Source organism: Eurypyga helias, unplaced genomic scaffold, assembly GCF_000690775.1.
Source record: "Eurypyga helias isolate BGI_N326 unplaced genomic scaffold, ASM69077v1 scaffold13085, whole genome shotgun sequence".
In the NCBI taxonomy this organism is placed as follows: Eukaryota; Metazoa; Chordata; class Aves; order Eurypygiformes; family Eurypygidae; genus Eurypyga; species Eurypyga helias.
Window position 1 is genome coordinate 1 of NW_010250864.1, and position 18,796 is coordinate 18,796.

General features: G+C 42.9%; 1 protein-coding gene across 1 annotated transcript in view; it reads right to left on the reverse strand.

Annotated features, from left to right (window-relative positions):
* Nucleotides 1-375: 375 nt before the first annotated feature.
* ENPP1 (ectonucleotide pyrophosphatase/phosphodiesterase 1) overlaps nucleotides 376-18,796 on the reverse strand; it is a gene marked incomplete at its 5' end in the record, with an annotated part of 49,840 nt that continues 31,419 nt past the window's right edge. The window contains 9 exons of the mRNA XM_010151818.1: nucleotides 376-534; nucleotides 9,762-9,923; nucleotides 11,123-11,297; nucleotides 11,973-12,105; nucleotides 13,132-13,212; nucleotides 14,203-14,338; nucleotides 15,509-15,651; nucleotides 17,541-17,592; nucleotides 18,112-18,287. Of these exons, the coding sequence (XP_010150120.1) occupies nucleotides 376-534; nucleotides 9,762-9,923; nucleotides 11,123-11,297; nucleotides 11,973-12,105; nucleotides 13,132-13,212; nucleotides 14,203-14,338; nucleotides 15,509-15,651; nucleotides 17,541-17,592; nucleotides 18,112-18,287 (1,217 nt within the window). The remainder of the gene's footprint in view (nucleotides 535-9,761; nucleotides 9,924-11,122; nucleotides 11,298-11,972; nucleotides 12,106-13,131; nucleotides 13,213-14,202; nucleotides 14,339-15,508; nucleotides 15,652-17,540; nucleotides 17,593-18,111; nucleotides 18,288-18,796) is intronic.

Here is an 18,796-nt window from a genome sequence, read left to right on the forward strand (position 1 = left end):
CTGCTGGGCCGGAGCCGCCCGGGCCCAGGCCGGGCTCTTCCTCGGCAGCGCACTGACACCCCGTGGCAGCAGCGCTTTGTGCTCCCGGCACAAGCTTTGCCTCCGCAGAAACGAAGATATAAACAAGCTCATTACGCTCTTTTTGGTGGCAGGTATTTCGTTTCTCGCGTGGAACAATTCCAGCTATTTTACAAGAAGGGTGGTGTGAGCTGAGCACTGGCTTTTTTTTGTTACAGGGGCTCGGCCTTTCTAAAAAAAAATAGTCGCTACACAGGTCTGTCTGAGCACTGTGAATTTCTCAGACATGCTTATACACTCCGCACATCATTGTTACCGATATTAAAGTTGCAAGAAATAAAACACTCAAGCGTGCGGTTAAGACTCCTCTGGAACCAGCTGCATGTCGCAGGACGAGGTCTCACCGATCCCATTTCTCTTCTGCTTTGGCCTGTTGCCATGCTTTGAACTGCCAGCAGAACAAGAGCCCCTGGCAGACCCTCCTTGAGCATCGTCTGCTTCATAAATGTACCCATCCTGGAGGAACAGATGACAATTATATGTCACAATATATCAACATAATTGTCACTAGCATATACCTGGGAAAATCATCCGAAAGAGAGGTTTATCTATTAAAAGCAACAATACAGTATATTTTAAATGTCTTGCTTTTTGTCTTGCAACCTTCTTAAAAACCATTCCACCCTCCAAGGTTGAAATCTTGGGATGAGCAGAGCTTGCTTCTCCTCCTTAGGAGGGTACAGGTTCACACGTAAGCACTGGGGATCTGTCAGAAATCCATGAATTTACCTTAATTAATTGCACCTATTTTTCCAGTTGACTAGCTGTGTTACAATAAACTTTTGAATTAAACTGTTGAAAGGGCAACTCATTTCCATCCTGACTTCTTCAACATGCATAGGCAACAAGTCACGTCCATTTTGTGTAAGTTTGGTCTGTTAATTGGGACTTTGAGTCTGATGCTCTGGATCTAACACAAACCTACTGTAAAAAAACTCTCATCCAGCTTGAGACCCCTTTCTGTGAAATTAGTTTGGACATAGGAATGGCTATGAAGGTCTCTGTGCCTCGTCCTCCAGATCCACTCTGCGGCAGCTGGCCCCCCAACCAAATTGTGGAGCAGGGTCTGGTACATGGACAGGTGCATTACTTGGACTCAAACAAGTGGTAAGAAATGCCAGGTGTTTGTTCCTTCATAGATAAGTTCTTTACAACCTGTTTGAATAACACCTTTATTCAATAGTAACAATGATGGACTGGCTGTTCTTAGTCACATGGAACCAGAGTTTCACCAGAGATTTGCTTTCATTACTTTGCTCCTTAACAGCACTGTGCACCTCATCTTCTGCATGCGCAAAGAAAATAATCTTTTTAGAGATAGGTTTCCTCACATCACCTTTCCTAGGTGAACAACTTTTAACAAGGAGCCTTCACAGATCTTCAGACCTTTGCCACCGACTTCTTTACTAACCTGGCTGGAAATGCTCAGTAAGCCTCAGACCTAGCACAGGACCCAGAGACCTTGAGATATCAGTATCACTGGGTCAGGTATGGGTCGGAAAAAACCCTCTTCACTCTCCTAGTGCCAGCCTCCTTCTTGGAGAGGCTTGTGGACAGCCCAGCTTCGTGCTTACCATCAACCTGGTCCTAACTGACCAAATGCTTCAGATTATAAAGTTCTACAAAGAGTTACATCCCATAACTGCCTGTGCACCAGTACTGCTGTCAAGTTGCTGGTTTGAAAATCCAGGTTACGCAAACATTTCCTTAATTAGTTTGTTTTACACAGAAATCCCTCTACCTTCTTTTTTCACGTTAAAGTGGTGGCTCAGCCAAGCAGGTCTAAGAGCTCCTACTCAGGTTAATTTCTCTCCCAAGCACTATATTCCCATATAAGTATTTTGTGTTGCAATTCAGCTTATTTTATACTTTATTCAGTATTTTGTGCTGTTATAGCTGTTTTCAGGATGACTTTGTAATCCTTATCATCCACACTCCCCAACAAAACCATCATCTACATAAAGAGTCACCTCTTAACACCAGCAAAATCTGCTATATATTACAGGTATGAGAAAACCGTCTTCTAATAAAAGGGCTAAAATCAGTACATGTTTTTGTTTTAAAGATGGGGGTTTAGGAAGGTGTGTGTCATCTACCAAGTCCTCAAAATTTATCTTCTTATTGAAACTGGGAGATATTTTCTTTTTATATATTTATCCAAGTCCTTTGGGCCAAATCAGGCTTCTGGTTATTTGCTTTTTCTGTTTTAAAGAGCCATGTGATTGGTCTGAACTAATAGAATTATAGAATCATAGAATCATTCAGGTTGAAAAGACCTTTAAAATCAAGCCCAACCATTAACCTAACACTGCCAAGTCCACCGCTACACCATGTCCCTAAGCAGCTCATCCACACGTCCCCTGTTATGTCCCTGAGCAGCCTGTTCCAATGCTTGACAACCCTCCCAGTGAAAAAATTTTTCCTAATATCCAATCTAAACATCCTCTGGTGCAGTTGGAGGCTGTCTCTTCTCATCCAATCACTTGTCACTGGGGAGAAGAGACCAACCCCCACCTCTGCACCCTCCTTTCAGGTAGCTGTAGAGAGCCATAAGGTCTTCCCTCAACCTCCTCTTCTCCAGGCTGAACACCCCCAGTTCCCTCAGCCGCTCCTCACAGGACTTGTGCTCCAGACCCTTCCCCAGCTCCATTGCCCTTCTCTGGACACGCTCCAGCATCTCAATGTCTTTCTTGTAGTGAGGGGCCCAAAACCGAACACAGGATTTGAGGTGTGGACAAGGTGCTTAGGGACATGATTTAGTGGTGGTATTATTAGTGTTAGGTTAATGGTTGGAATTTATGATCCTAAGGATCTTTTCCAGTGTAAAGATTCTATGATTCTATGATTGAGATCTGCAGCTGAATCTGTTGACTTAATGAAAATACAGTCTTTATCACCCAATCCATTAGCTGAGTTTCCTCTGAAGTCATGGGTGTTCCTTGTCATAACACCACCCCACCTCTCCAACCTGAATCAGACTCTGTTGGCTGCAGTGTGTTCTGATCTTGCAGTATATAGGGGCAAGGGGTCTGGGGTCATGCTTTTGCTGGGTCTGTTTTTCCTTTTTTTGCAGAAAACTCTGGACTACTCGGTTTATATTATGTACAGCTCAAGATGACTTCCATTTCTGCAAGATATCCCAAGAACAATTATTTCCCCCCAGTGATGAGGTGGTGGAAACAGAGACGCTGCACTTCTGCTCTGTTGAAGCCAGCAGTGTGCATTTTATGGGATTTTACATGAGCCCATTTGTACAAGGAAAGAAAAGTGTTAACATCTGGAGTGCAATTAGTTCCACTGATATGTCTGATACACAGGTTATACAATAAATTTACATGAAAAGACCCTTCTTTGCTCGTAGGAAGTCACAGCATAAACTTCTTCTGCAGAATTTTTTTGATTCTTTGCACTCCAGTAGCAGTTCAGTGCTGTAATCTCTAAAAATTGTACTAGAAGTGTTGGCTAATTAATGTGAAGTATTTAATAAAAAGCCTAGGAAAGCTCATTCTTTTCCAGGTGGTCTGCCTCGATTTCTACAGTCCTGGGGCCGTATTTCCTTAGAAAACATACACTGAGCACAACAGATCCTTTCCCCAGTTATCTCAGATCAGACCAGGAGAGGGCCAGATAGCACCAGCAAACGCAGCCGCATTCACTATTTGTTCAGAGTAAAATGCGTCCACATGTGATTATCAAACTTTGCACCTTGCTAAACAATTTATTCTGAACAGCAGGGCCAAGCGTACAACATTCCTTTCTCGAGCACAGAGGCTTGGTACAGTTTTAAACCTAGTCACAGCACTACAACAAAGAGTATAATTAAAACTTTGTAGTGGGTTGTGCTGTCTTATAATAAGCAGCCAGCAGGTACAGGATTTAAAAGCGAGTCCATCGTCCTCAAGGTGCGCCCTTTCTGCCCCCCAGAAATTCAAAGCTCTGGTAGAGACACAGGGTGGCAAAGGTAAGGCCTCGAGCACAGGGAGATAGGAGGGGACATAAATAAATTATCTTTCAAGCCCTGGAGAGGGCCTTGTACTGAAGCACAGTTTTGCTGGTGCCATGAATGCAGAGCCTCATACCATCTAAGGTGACTTTCAGCCATGCCTATGTGCCTTATGGACATGACCAAAAGGCCCTACCGCTCTCTTCTTATCAGGGGGATATCGGTCAAGGAGCTTTGGGGTGACCCTCAATGTTTCCATCCCACTGTATTTATTTTATTTCAGCAGAGAAACTAAAAATAGAAAGGATTAAACCTGCAATAAAGGGCAATACAAATTTAACACATGTTGTGGCTGAGGAGGAATACAATAATTTGCAATGGCATCCTCTAAAATCTGTTGCCAGGCTTCCATAATTATTGCAAGTTTGTCCGTGGTCTCCATAGCAGCCTTTCCTGAGGCTGGAGGCTGGTGTGGTGACTCACAGCGGTTCGGTGAGGGACTCTACTCCTTTCCAAGGGAGCCTGAGTCACAGGATGCCAAACCTGGACTGGTTTCCTGTAATATAGAGGTTCCCAAACTATGGTAGACACACCGCTCACGGTACACAAGGCACCTCAGTGTGGTGCTCCCACATCCCAGACATTGCTGCAGAGTGTACGAGGGTAAGCAAGAGATGTTGCTGCTGCTGCCACTGGCAATGGTGGTACCCAAACAAAAATATTTGGGAACTTGGGCTTTAGTCAGTTGCTAGGCTCACACTGACTCTGTCTCTGAACCCCTCGGGAGGGTAAAAACAGTTTACCACAGCACAGCAGCCGAGTACAGCCCTCACCATGAGCCCTGGGATGGTTTCCTGACCTCGTTAGTGGTGCTGCTGTGGGCAGGGTGTTAGAGCACCTGCCCTGTGACCCCGCAGCTGGAGAGGTCCCTCGCCCTGCTGTCAGCCCTGAGCATCCACTCCGGAGTGGTACGATGGGCAGCTCTGCCTGGCACAGGTGCCTCCTCAGCAACAAGCTCCAGCTTGGCAGCAGATCCTGGGAGAAGGGAGGTCAGAAATGAAATCTTTCTTCCCAACTGAGTGCCCTAACCACAGAGCCACAGATTTAGGCTTTCATATTTCTTTTTGTCTTCTGGTCCCCATGAACCTCATTTTCCTGGAAAAGTGGGTGCACTCCCATGCAGCAGAGGGGTAGCCCCTCCCCGCTTGCCAAGCCTGGTTCGTAATCTTGTATTTAAAGGGATAATTTTGTACTTTGAATCTCCTCAGACTAAGGGAAGGCAGAAGCCCAGGCCACCCACTTGCCAGAGGGGACAGGGCAGCCTCTTGCAGGTGCCATTAGCAGACGGCTGTTGTGCGTGGAGCTGAACACATGGGTTTTGTGGATGCCGGATGTGTCGAGAACAGATTTGCCAGAACAGACCCGTCTTAAATACAGGCAGTTAAACATTGCTTCATTTTCTTAGAATGTGGTGGATCCTGAGGTAAATAAGAGCAAGAAACCCTAACACATCAGTCAAGCAACTTACCTCACAGCAACTCATGGGAGCAGCCAGCAATGTAAATCCGTACCACCTGAATACCTTTGAAGGCACAAATCCATTTCTTAAGCAGCAAAATCATCCTGAGATGTCCTCTGCCCCACTGCTCATTCCCACCTTGCCATCCCAGAGCCATCAGCTTCTCAGGTATGTTAAGGCATACCTGCCTGCCCAAAATCATTTAATGACCCATTTCATTAAGTAACCAGCCCACCCCACTTCCTAACTCATCCCAGAGTCAGGCAGCCCACGCCTAAAACAGTGTCTTCTGTTGCCACTTCAGGCCCTTTTTCTTTTCTTCCTGAATGTAACAGGCCCAAGGACTAGATAAGATCTGTCCACCCTGGGACAATTTTTAATGCCTGTGAAGGCTCCTACCACCCCATTCCTCAGCTGCCCTTTGCTTCCCCAGAGCAAACATCATTGCTTAAGAGATGGAGACTGATCAGCACCTTCCCTGTACGTGTGAATACCAACTGCAGCCTACAGCATCTCCTGGTGCCTTCTCTGAGAATGCCTGGCGACACACAACACTGCTGACACATCCAGACCGATGGCCCTCAGTCTGGCCCTCCAGTGTCTTTTTTTAATACCTGCGGGAAGGCCAAACTACACAGCAGCTGACATCAGGCAGCGGTGACATTGAGCAACACTGACAGTCATGCCACAGCAGCAGTGCTGCGACACCTTCCAGCTTCGCCTGTTGAGAAGGCTCAGGGTTGTGGGTCAACAGCTCGATGTCTCAGTGGAGACCAGTGACAAGTGGCATTCCTCAGGGATCAGTGTTGGGACTGGTGCTGTTGAACATCTTTGTCAGTGACATGGACAGTGGGATTGAGTGCACCCTCAGCAAGTTTGCTGACACCACCAAGCTGTGTGGCGCGGTCGACACGCTGGAGGGAAGGGATGCCATCCAGAGGGACCTGGACAGGCTGGAGAGGTGGGCCACTGCCAACCTCATGGAGTTCAACAAGGCCAAGTGCAAGGTCCTGCACCTGGGTTGGGGCAATCCCAAGCACAAGTACAGGCTCGGTGGAGAGTGGATAGAGAGCAGCTCCGAGGAAAAGGACTTGGGGGTACTGGTGGATGAAAAGCTGAACATGAGCCGGCAGTGTGCTCAGGCAGCCCAGAAAGTCAACCATATCCTGGGCTGTATCCAAAGAAGTGTGGCCAGCAGGTTGAGGGAGGGGATTCTCCCTCTCTAGACTGCATCCAGCTGTGCAGCCTTCAGCATAAGGAAGATATAGGCTGGTTGGAGCGAGTCCAGAGGAGGCCACAAAGATGCTCAGAGGGCTGAAGCACCTCTCCTATGGAGACAGGCTGAGAGAGTTGGGCTTGTTCAGCCTGGAGAAGAGAAGGCTCCGGGGAGACCTTATTGCAGCCTTCCAGTACCTGAAGGGACTACAGGAAAGCTGGGGTGGGGGGTAAGGGACTTTTTACAAGGCCCTATAGTCACAGGACAAGGGTTAACGGGTTTAAACTGACAAAGGGTAGATTTAGACTAGATAGAAGGAAAAAAATTCTTCACGAAGAGGGTGGTGAGGCACTGGAACAGGTTGCCCAGAGAAGCTGTGGATGCCCCATCCCTGGAAGTGTTCAAGGCCAGGCTGGATGAGGCTTTGAGCAACCTGGTCTAGTGGAAGGTGTCCCTGCCCATGGCAGGGGGGGTAGAACTAGATGGTCTTTAAGGTCCCTTCCAACCCAAACCATTCTGTGATTCTATTTCATATCAAGAGAGACAAACCTGTAGGGTTTTTTGGCCAGTTTCTGGAGTTTGGTGGTGGCTGCAACATGCTCCTTGGGGCCCATCAGGCTTCAAAATCACAACCCAGTATCTGCCCTCTGGGTGTATCACCAGCCCTTGGATATCACAACTAGCACTCACATTTATTCACAATGCTCTGACACCACCATTACCAGTGTTGCTAAAAAGCAAAGATGAAGAAATAAAAGAAACAAAACTATTTACACTAAGATTAAATCAGGATAGCTCTGTTCTTTGTGACAAGTTAACAATTTCTGGCAAAGCCACATCCCAAGCTCTTCTCAGCCACTACCCTCTCTTGATGACCATAGTGGCTTTCACAGTTGCTCTCCCTTCCAAAATCATCCCTAGGCCAAACCAGCAGTCATCTGCTTGAAGCCTGTCCTGTTCCATCTTTACAAGGGAGCTAGGCTTGCCCTGCCTCTTAACCCAAACTGGCATCACTTCACTTTGTGAAGACATTAATATCTGTTTTTTGCACTCAGGAGACAGTACCAGTTAAACAAAAACCAACAAAACCAACACTTAAGAACACCTTGACCATCCTTCTTCCTACCTTCCCCTTCCAATAGGGAATGTAACTTCAAACTCTCCAGCTAGAATGCATCTTCAACTCAAAGAGGAGGGACTGAAGCAACCCTTTCCACCAGAATAATGTGAAATAGTGCTCTGTATCTGCACCGCTGTTTAACTGGCCAATAGCACTTGATACAGAAAGGTTCACAACAGCATACTACTACGGGTGTTTTTATTGGTCACAGGCAATGTTACAAAGCAGTTACACTGAATAATGCTGTCACAGTCATATCATGACAGGAGGTTGCTACAACACATTGAAATTTCACACAGTGAAACTACTTTAGGAAAAAAAATCATGCTTGTAACAGAAGATCAAGTAAATACATTTGTTAAACAACAACAACAAAAAAAAAAATGGTCCCAGGATTTCAGCCTGCTCAGACTGAAGGTAACAAAAAAAACCTTCCAAAGATTTCATCAGGCTTTGAATCCAGCCCTTGGCATCCCCTGGCCAAGCAGTAAGGTAAAACACCTTTCTGCTCAGTCACAGGCCCTTCATTCTTCTACCATACTTGTGCGTGATGCATTTTCTTCTTCTCAAATAAGAACGTAAAGGTGTAATTGACTACGCCAAACTTTGTACATAACAGAGCCCATTTTGTCCTATCAGGTGTAGAGAGTGGGAGAGTTACAAAGGTGGTAGTATGCGTACTGGAAAAGGAAGGAGGTCCTACACTCCTGAGTGCCTGTAGCAGCTGTTTGTAGCCTGAAAACTTCCAGGAAAGCTTTTTCCATGCTTCTTCAGCATTGGCATCTGGTAGCGTCTGCATTCAAGATGGGTAACTTCTGTGAGCTGGAATTTGGGTGACACAGCACTAAGAACAGCTACAAATCCAGCAAGGATCTGGTCATTTGCTGCCAACAGACAACTGAACAGCCTGTGGGCATTTACTGTAGCGATGAGAAGTGCCATTAGAGAAGATCATCTTACTAGTCTAAGGCAACAGTCTCAGTGCAAAATTACCTTTTCATGACATAAATGGGATTTCAAAACAACAGCTGACAAAACCATGCACCAAATTGAGAAAGACACCTTTGCTTCATGAAAGCAAGATCTTTTCATCAAATCTAAGTTTAGTTTGAAGTAAGACAACTATTTTGGGGTGCTCAGAGATCTTCCTGAATTAAGTTCTTCTGATTTGCAGGTGACTGAATGCATCCTGTACCTGCTCATTCTGCGGATAGATACACAACGTGCAAACAGTGCGCCAAATTCTCCTTCAGAGGTGGAGACACCAGAGGGCAGCAGCTTCCTAAGGCTTCCCAGCCAACAGGCCTCCTCAGCCAGGCGCCTCGTCTGTGTTGGGCAAGTTCCAGCTACCAGTCCTACCGACGTACAGCTCCTTGCACCACCGCACTCCATTATTTTTACGAGCCCCAAAGCTCAGAATGTAATTCATGCTTCAAGGAAAACTGGAGTGAGAGGTGCTGTTGTTTATATTTCAATGGTCACGAAGGATGTAGTTATTTTCCAGAACTGTATCTGCTAATTATCTGTATTTCTATAGTAGAATACTGATCGTAACCCATGCTTTATAAGCTTCTTCCTCTCCAGTGCATATAAAAGATAAAATTTTTGTTCGTGTAGCACTCTATGATGATCAAACGCTGTTAGCATTTAATAATGGACATGGTCTACCACATTCAAGCGGGAATGACAGGAGCTGCCATCCTGTGTTACACGCAGGAGTCCCTGAGATACAAAACGGCACCCACTCTCCTCCCTACTGGCATTTTGGTCGAGAGTTCTCAATAAATGTTCCAGCTTATTTTAAAAAAATGTTTTCATTAAAACCAGTCTATTTACAAATCAGTTGTGAAATGGACAACAACATCCCATGGGAAAAAAATCAGACCGTTTCAAAAGTTGGTAAATATGTTTTTAACTGTAAAATCTCAGATACTGGCTGTTTTCTCTCTTGATAGAAGCTGAGTCCAGTAAGTAATTCTACATCTCTGATCCGAGCAGTATGAAACCTCATCCTCTCTTCAACCCACATGGACTCAGTCTTGCCATCCTATTGGGACAGAGGAGAAAAAAAAGGGTTTGTAAAACATCTTTTTCTGACACACATTTAATCAATTAGCAAAAGACATTTTGATGTTTTATAAAGACAGAAAACAGTAAGAAACAGAGCACTGGATTATAAATAGTTATAAGCTTGCATGAATTTAGTATCTGCTGGTACTTCCTCAAGTATACAGAACTTGGGGCTGCACCAGTGAAAGTCTGTGATAATGGGAATGGCAGGTGAGGTCCAGCATCTATCCACCACCTCCGATAAAACTATTTAAGACCTGTGCCCAACTTGGGTAGTGACTTGCGTAATTCTTCCCAGTAGGATACATCCACACACTTCCCATGCTTTGTTCTGGTTTATACAAAATATAGCTATGAGCATTCCCATCGCAGTGACAAGGAACCTGAACTAAAAGTAACCTATGCTCCTCCTCAGGAACACTGGTGGTCTTCTGGGTATACATCTGGGTCAAGCATTGACCTTTCTTGGTGGATGACTCCTCTTCTCCTAGAAGCCCTTCATCCTTTACATCTGTGGACCAGATACTTACAATGAAGAGGTCTATATGTATCACACTGATTGTCTCAGCATACTCTGCCTCTACCCTGCTAGCTCTAAGTTTTGTTCTGGAGAAGAGAAGGCTCTGGGGAGACCTTCCAGCACCTTCCAGTACCTGAAGGGGGCTGCAAGGAAGCTGGGGGGGACTTTTTACAGGGGCCTGTAGTGACAGGACAAGGGGAAACAGGTTTAATTTGAAAACAGGGAGGTTTAGATTAGATATCAGGAAGAAATTCTTCATGGAGAGGGTGGTGAGGCACTGGAACAGGTTGCCCAGAGAAGCTGTGGATGCCCCATCCCTGGAAGTGTTCAAGGCCAGGCTGGATGTGGCTTTGAGCAACCTGGTCTAGTGGAAGGTGTCCCTGCCCATGGCAGGGGGGTTGGAACTAGATGGTCTTTAAGGTCCCTTCCAACCCAAATCATTCTATGATTCTTTAAACAAGGAACTTTTATTTTCACATTTGAGCATATATACAGACTTAACATAATTCCATCTACAAAAATACTGTCTTCTCTCTCTCTAGGTGACCATGATAGCCTGTACTGTTTTTACAGTCTAACTAGTTAATCTTTGATATCCAGCAAAACAAGCTCAAGCCTGATTTCAGATGTTTATGGGGACTGAACAGACTACTTACTGCACAGCTTTCACTGTTGTCTTCTCTGTGAGGTACAATGAAAGACAAGGCATCTAGAGACCCTTCACACTCCAGTGGAGTTTCAGAAGTATTTTTACAAGTAGTCAGCACAATGAAGTAGTGAGTTGGAACTGGAACCTCTGAATTACCGGGATGTCTGAAACAAAAGATCTTTCTGTGAATCCACGAAATCATACTTGCACAAAGAACAAATGACAGCAATCAGCTATATTCTGTTATATATATATATATCTCCAGCTATTTAGCCCAAAGAAAGTTTAGCCCTAGAATTAAAATTACAGATTATTATTTTGCAAATCAGGTTTGGCTTGTAGGCTGATCTAAGTAACAAGTTTGATGAAGCATAACGACAAACTGATTTACCATAAAAATGTGTAACAATCCAGAGTAGGTGGAGAGTTCAGCCTGAGCCCAGAAAGCCACCTGCCTGCTGGCTTGTACCAGTTTTACTAACCAGTGTATTTGTGCTCAACAACTTAGTAGTGGAACGCTGCCAGCTCAAGAAGCAACCACCAGGACACCAGGGATAAATCCCTGCTGCATCTATTCCTACCGGCAGTGTCATAGGATTGAAACATTCTTCCACATTCAGAAGCTTCTCTTACACTTCAACTTCAGGATTCAGGGTGACACATTTTGAGAGTGCATTTTCTCTTTGTGCTTGTTGCTTATTTCTTAGCTTTACACTTGTGTATCTACTTAGGGCCATTTGTCTCTGAACCAATACAACCAATGTCTGGAAGATGCTTTCCTTGCTAACAAGGTTCACAATTACTTTTTGACCACTAATGAAGCGAAGAAACAGGATTAGAATGTGAAAGGTTCCCACCTTTTCACCTTTTCTGGGGTATCATAGAGCCCATCAGAGTCATAATCAAACACAGGACCACTGACTACGTTGACACCGCTTCTGGCTGCCGCATATTCAGGTAGCAGGTATTGATGGAAGTAGTTCCACAACACTGAAACACAGTAATGGAAGTGGGAAACATGATCTCCAAGAAGCTGTTAATACAACTCCCCAGAGTTTTCAGTGGAATATAAAGAGACAGGATAAGCTAGGAAAATAAGTTACACAGGTGTTTAAAGGTGACATGTAACTGAGCAGCAGCACGCACTGCAGTATCTGCTGGCACCATGCTGTCAGTCACTCTAACCCCAAACATGACTGAGGGAGGCAGAGTGATGCTGCTCCTCTGGGGCCTTGTGTTTTTCTTTGGAAACCCAATCATTAAGCAGCTAGAGGAGGGACAGTGAGGAGACCATGCCTGTCTGTGTCTTGCCCCACTATCAAGCTGGCCTGGTTAGTTTGTTCACTCACACCTGTGAACTCAGAAGTATCTTACCAATATGATATTTTTAATTACAGCTGACCACTATTCCATTACAAAACAGGACATCACTTTTGTCCAGAGGAAGTGCCGCAGTTACCCTTCTTTTTCACCAGGAGTATGTTTAATCTCCCTCAGCCAACCATCTCATTCTCTCTCACCCAGGAAAGCCCAGGTCTTCGTATCTTTTCAGCCAGAGACGATTCTTTTCCTGTTTGTTTAGTGACTGAGACCATAGATTCCTGCCTGGAAATTCATCTGAGTTCAGAAGACATTCCTAAACTGGAAATTAATTTAACTCACAATTATATACAGTATCTGGGTTCTCTAGAAGATATTCATTATAAAACCCTGATTAGGTAGGTAGCAAAATGCAAACGATGTCAGACATTAAACGGAGACATTTATACTATGTTCCCATGTAATAAGCCAGTTGATTAGGAATCAACCTCACAAAAGGTGGGACTTTTTCACAAGAGCAATAATCCTACTTCAAGGAACTTCTCATTGAGGTAAGAAGCCCACAGTCATGCACATCTTATCAGAGGCAGCTGAGCCAGAGATCACTTGCATGGTTTGGAAGTAAGCAAAAAAAAAAAATCAGCAGTTTTTCTTACATTCAACTGTGCACACAGAATATTCATACAGATAAAATACCTTTAAATGCAGGATACATTGGCACAATGTTGCTGGTAAGCAAGGCATCATAGTGAGGTTTCTTTCCATCTGTCATAAAATCTAAACCAAAAAAACAATAAATTTCGGTTTTGTTACTCTGAACTTGTGTTTTCATGCTTTTAAAGACAGGTGTAGCAACATTAAGGTGGAGCTGACCTAACTTCACTTTCCAAAACTGATGTGGGTCTAAGAGCTAACTTCAGCACATGCTGGATCCCACCCAAAATAATCTTACAAGCACAAGTAATTGCACTTGTCAGATATATAGCAGAAAAATTTTTGTAAGATTTAAAAATATCAGAACAAATTTTTGAATTGTCAGGAATGGAACAAAATTCACTTAATGAGTGTCAGACCAACTTTTTCTGACTGCAGAATTTAGGCACAAAACCAGGAGTTTTGTTGGAACTTTGCAAAATTAGACTTGATGTGAGTGTTTAAATAACCTACTATTCAGTACTTTATGCAGTAAGGTCAATGTAAAATGCTTCCAAATCAGATCAGCAACAGTTCAAAGAGTTTAACCACTTGTAAACAATTAAGCATTTTGTAATATGTTTGAGAATCAAAGATATATTCTTCACACCAACGCTAAACTGCTTTACTAATGACTACATATGGCACACAGCGGTATATTTGAAATAGAAAATAAATTTATCAAGGCAGGTTTTTACTTAATACAACCACCCTAAATTTTACTTTGGATAGTTCCAACTAACAACTGTCATATAAAGGGACTTTGCAATTTACTACCTTGCCAGACTTGACTCAAGGTTTACATGTTCTTTCCATTTTATTCTACAAGATGCTCCTTTAGAAACCCGACAAGTTCCAAAGCTTTCGGGAAATAGTAAGTGACCCTGGACAACCCACCAGCTGCTGAAGCGCCTAAAATGTTATTCTTTCTCATATGCTGAAGTGAACTGCAACAATTGAGTAACTACTGCTTTATACTCTGATTAGTTATCAAGAACATCTATTGAAGACGATACCTACTACATTCCAAATTATTGTATCAGATATGCTGTGTAATGAAGGCAATGTACTCACTTGGTGGAGAAAGGAATCCGTAAGTTAAGCGAGGATGACTGTTGTAGAACAAACATGTCTGGTTATGTTTAAAAGAAATACGAACATCCTTGTGTAAACAGCTGAAGGTATCTTCTGTAGCAGAAACCCATTTGTCCTGTTGAACAAGAAAGTATCATTGTTAAAACCGAGAGCTGACTTACAACAATTGTCTCAGTGTAGGGGACTGCAGAACTCTAAATATTTAGCTGCAACTGCCTTCAACGGTGTGAAGTGACTATAAGATGCAAGAATTGTTCCTCTTGTCAGTGGAAAACAAGCTCTCCCATCCATTCTATGCATGTTGGAAGTGAACAGAATTGCAGCATTTCGGTTGAGTTGAGCGTAACATCTTCCAGAAGAGGACCTAGAGGTGCCCATTAAAGATAACGTGATCTACTGTAAATGTACTTGTTCATTCAAGCTAGGAAACAGATGTGGTGGTGTTAACCATCTCTTTCCTCTGGGCCTCTCTCTTACAGTAACCGGTTTCTTAATGACACTAGCCTCAAAATATTTAGGATCAAGCAAACCTTGCCAGAGTTGAGTTAAATGTATTATAACAGTCATTATTTAAAAAATTAGAATTCCCAGATAATCAAACTAAAAAGAATCCTTTACTGTCCTGATTACTCTTAAGCAAGATGCAGCTTCTAAGTTTTCTTTGAATGGGAAAGGCCAAATTGGAAAACACTTTCATTCACAAGGTCAGTGGTCTGCATGAGCACATGCATCCTAGCGCAGGGTTCAGGACAGCAAAGACCAGATTTATCTCCACTGACCTCTTCCCCACCTACCCCCAGTCTGAGAGAAGGATCGGATCAGGGCACGAATGGTTCAAGATAGCCCAGAGGTTGTTTTTTCATAAGGATCCTGCCACATTACTGCTTTGAAGACTGCTTTAAGGCTACAAAACCCACAGTGAGGCCAGACTTTTAAGGACAGCACTGGCACACAGGTATAGCAGACCTATGCTGCCAAGCAGTAAACCAGCATAGACTCATAGGGCTTCTGCGTCAATGGCAACGGGCTCTTCACTTCCTGGTGGATCTGCTTGCTCTGGAGGTAAAACTGCAGCTCACTAAGATACAGGAGAGTCAAAGCCAATCCTTATTAGCACAGGAAAGTGAAGAAAAGCTCACACAAAATTTCTCTTTTAATCTCATGTGGTTCTACTTCATACCCTGGAAGATAATATCATGAGCAGACCTAGGAAGCGTTCAGGAATAACTGACATTCAAGCTTTTTTCCTTTCAAGGTTTCTTCTAACCTTTCTTCATATACTCACGTCTTTGTTAACAGTATATGCACTCCACAGAGACATCCTGTAGTCTTTGCTGTACCCACTAACATAGCGGTTATGGAATAGGAGGCAGTAATTATGTCGCTTCTGTAGAACCCTGGGCCGTCCATATGGCAAAGTAAGTTTCTCTGTTTTCTCAACTGCAGCAGAAACAGCGTTTGTTACATTTCAGTTAATACCAGTTGTTAAGCATCTTACTCTTCTATACATCTAAGGTCACCCCTATTTCCAACTGCCAAACAGAAAAATCGCAGTAACAGAACAAAAATTTAATTTTTATATCAAAGGTTTAGTTTCTGTGTCAAGACAATAAATTACTCTATACTGGCTTTGTAATGTAATCATTTAAGTTTCTACTGTACAATATTAAGTTTATATTTGAAAGAAAACATTTTGCCATTTAAAACAGGCTCTAAGTTGCAAAGTTAAAGCCTTTGTTGACTTTGTTTCAATTTAAATATATAATGTGGGATCAGCTTCTACATAACATTTAGACAGGACAGTAACCAACTGTGATTTGAAATCTGCTGAGGGGACTATTTTAGTAGAAAACAAAGCCATATGTAGAAGTGACATTTAAAGGACTAATAAATATAGAGATCTAAATAATATTTTGTTCTGACAGGCTGTCAAGTTATGACAATCAATGAGAGAATATGCAAATTGAAATAAGCAATATACTTGAAATAATTTTAAGGAACATCTAGGCTGGCTACTAGAATTCTTTTCTTCTGTGATAACACTTTCTATATGTAACTAGTAAGTGCTTAATTCATACAATTTATATGGAAATTACTGCTATTAAGACCAGTGCTAAACCAGGTCTCATGATAATCCAAGCCAAAACCCTTCTGTTTCAAAAAGTGTAGGTTTAGAGCCTTAGGCTCCTATTTCTACAAAACAGAACTGAAATAAGTTATGTGCCTGGCCTTGCCATATTTCTTCAATGCTGGGTTCAGCAAGGTACTCAGGCATCCACCTACACATTAGCAGAGTGTTTCAGTGAAAGCACTTAACACACTTAGAGGAAAGCACACTGCATCATACTACCTGGATTTCATTATGATGCTCTCAAGAGTGTTACAATACTGACAGTTACTTTAAAAGGGTTCTGGGACACATTTTAAAAAAATGTCCTGTCATTAGTGGAAAAGATTCCAGAAAGCTCTATCCATTCTTTGTGGCAGAACAAACTACACAAGCCAACAGAAGCTTTCAATTAGCCCTCAATAAGCAGCAAGTACTGGATCCTGCCTGTAACTGGTATTTAAGTCCAGTCCTGAATAGTGAGTTACAGGGGGGTGTCACCAAATAGACTTTATTTGCATAAGAAACCAGGATTTAATGAACACGCACACACAAGGCAAGGTCTCTATCAGCCTATTTCTTTCTGACAGCCTAATCATCTTGATGTCATCTTTTAAGGTATTAGCACCAAGGGCCGTATTTCATTTTGACTTACAGTTTTCGTGATTAACTTACTGTCTTACCTGCTTCATGCACAAACTGATTTATTCTTTTAAGAGACATGAGCATGTCTACAGCCTTGCAAACTGCAGCTTGAACATGGCATGTATATGTCCAAAGAATGGAAATGAAGCATAAGTGAAACAAGCAACAGCTTAAGACTGTTTAACAACTTGACCATATAAAATACCCCTTATGCTTCATTAAAAGCATGTTGCCATCATGATGTCAGCATTTGCAGGGATTTATCATCAGATACTTCCCCATACACTGCTTTTGCTTCCCATTCTGGAGTGCTCATTACTTCAGTGGTAGAAAATTCAAAACTATCAGATAATACATGTGTCAAAGACACACGTATAAAGATTCGCATTTAGTTGAGAACAAATGGTTCAGTAGGACTGTATTTGAAAGCCTCAGAACTGTAGCCCCAGTGAGTATTTCACTTAATTCTTACCTCATGCACTTGAGATCTGCACAGAAGTTTAGACAAACATTTTATATTTTTAATAATTATAAAATTATAGCAAAAATCTAAGAAAGTTCTTACCTTCTGTTTCAGTGAGATTCAAACGCTGATGAAAGTCCCTTATCGGCAAGTCCTATAATCATAAAGCAAAACCAGTAAGATTCTACTAAGTGTTCTACAAAGCATATTATGAGCCAAGAGTACACTTGGAGTATCAAATGTAACATCTGTCCTGCAAGTTACCCCTATACAGAACTCGCTGACATCTCCTGGAGAGGGGCTACAGAGAATTTGCAGAAACAAATTGTTTTTGCCACAAGCAAATCCACAACCCAAACACACTGCATTCACAGAAGGGAAATTTCAACATAATTAAGCGAAGCAAGCAATAAGTGAATGCTTTCCCCATCAAAGCTTGCTTTTGTGGCATTTTCCAGGCTCTTCAGAGCCGAATGTGACTTGATGTAAGCCAACTGCAAAAATGAATGCACAAATACAGGCCTAGTACCCACGGCAGGGTTTGATTTTGAAACCAACAGTAGAGGACTGCAAAACCAGTGGGTAAGAGATAAACACTGGATAATCCAGAGTTTCACTGTTTGAATACAACACTGACACCTGTTCCCACAACTTTAACCATTCCCATACTTACCCCTGTCCTGCAGGAGCAGCCAAGGCTCACTGAAAAAGCTCTTTGTCCCATCACAGAGCATTCAGAAGGATGGCTTACTTCTTTGGGATGGTGGGGGGTGTAAACAGGTTTCCTTAAAAGATGGTTTAGGCGTCCATGAGTTCCATTGTTTGGGGCTGGTTTCAAATCAAGCAAGTCTATGAAAGAATTCAAAATTATATTAACAGGATAAAAAAAGACTAATACACTGCTGCTTGTACTGTGATTACAAGTATGGGTGAGTCAAAGCTGCACTGCTTCCCAATCGTAACACCCAAAAGGGAAAGCAAAGTAACCCCTTTAGAAGGAAGCACACATGTCCTTAGCCAGACTAAGGATGGTCTTAGTCTGCTTGCAACACCCAAAACAGAAAGCAATGTACCCCTTTAGAAGGAAGCACACATGTCCTTAGCCAGACTCAGGATGGTCTTAGTCTGCTTGCAAAGGGGGACAAAACAAACAAAAAATGAGAGGCTTACATCTCAGGGGAAGTGAACATGCAGCATCCAAACCTGCAGTGGGGGACAGAATGGGAATCTCAAACACATGAAGCTAGTGACTACATAATACTGAAGCTTTCTTTGGGGAATAAGTTTGGGGCTTTCTGGGGTATTTTTTTTTTGTGAGGGTTTTTTTTTGTTGTTGTTGTTTAAGGGTTTGGGTTTTT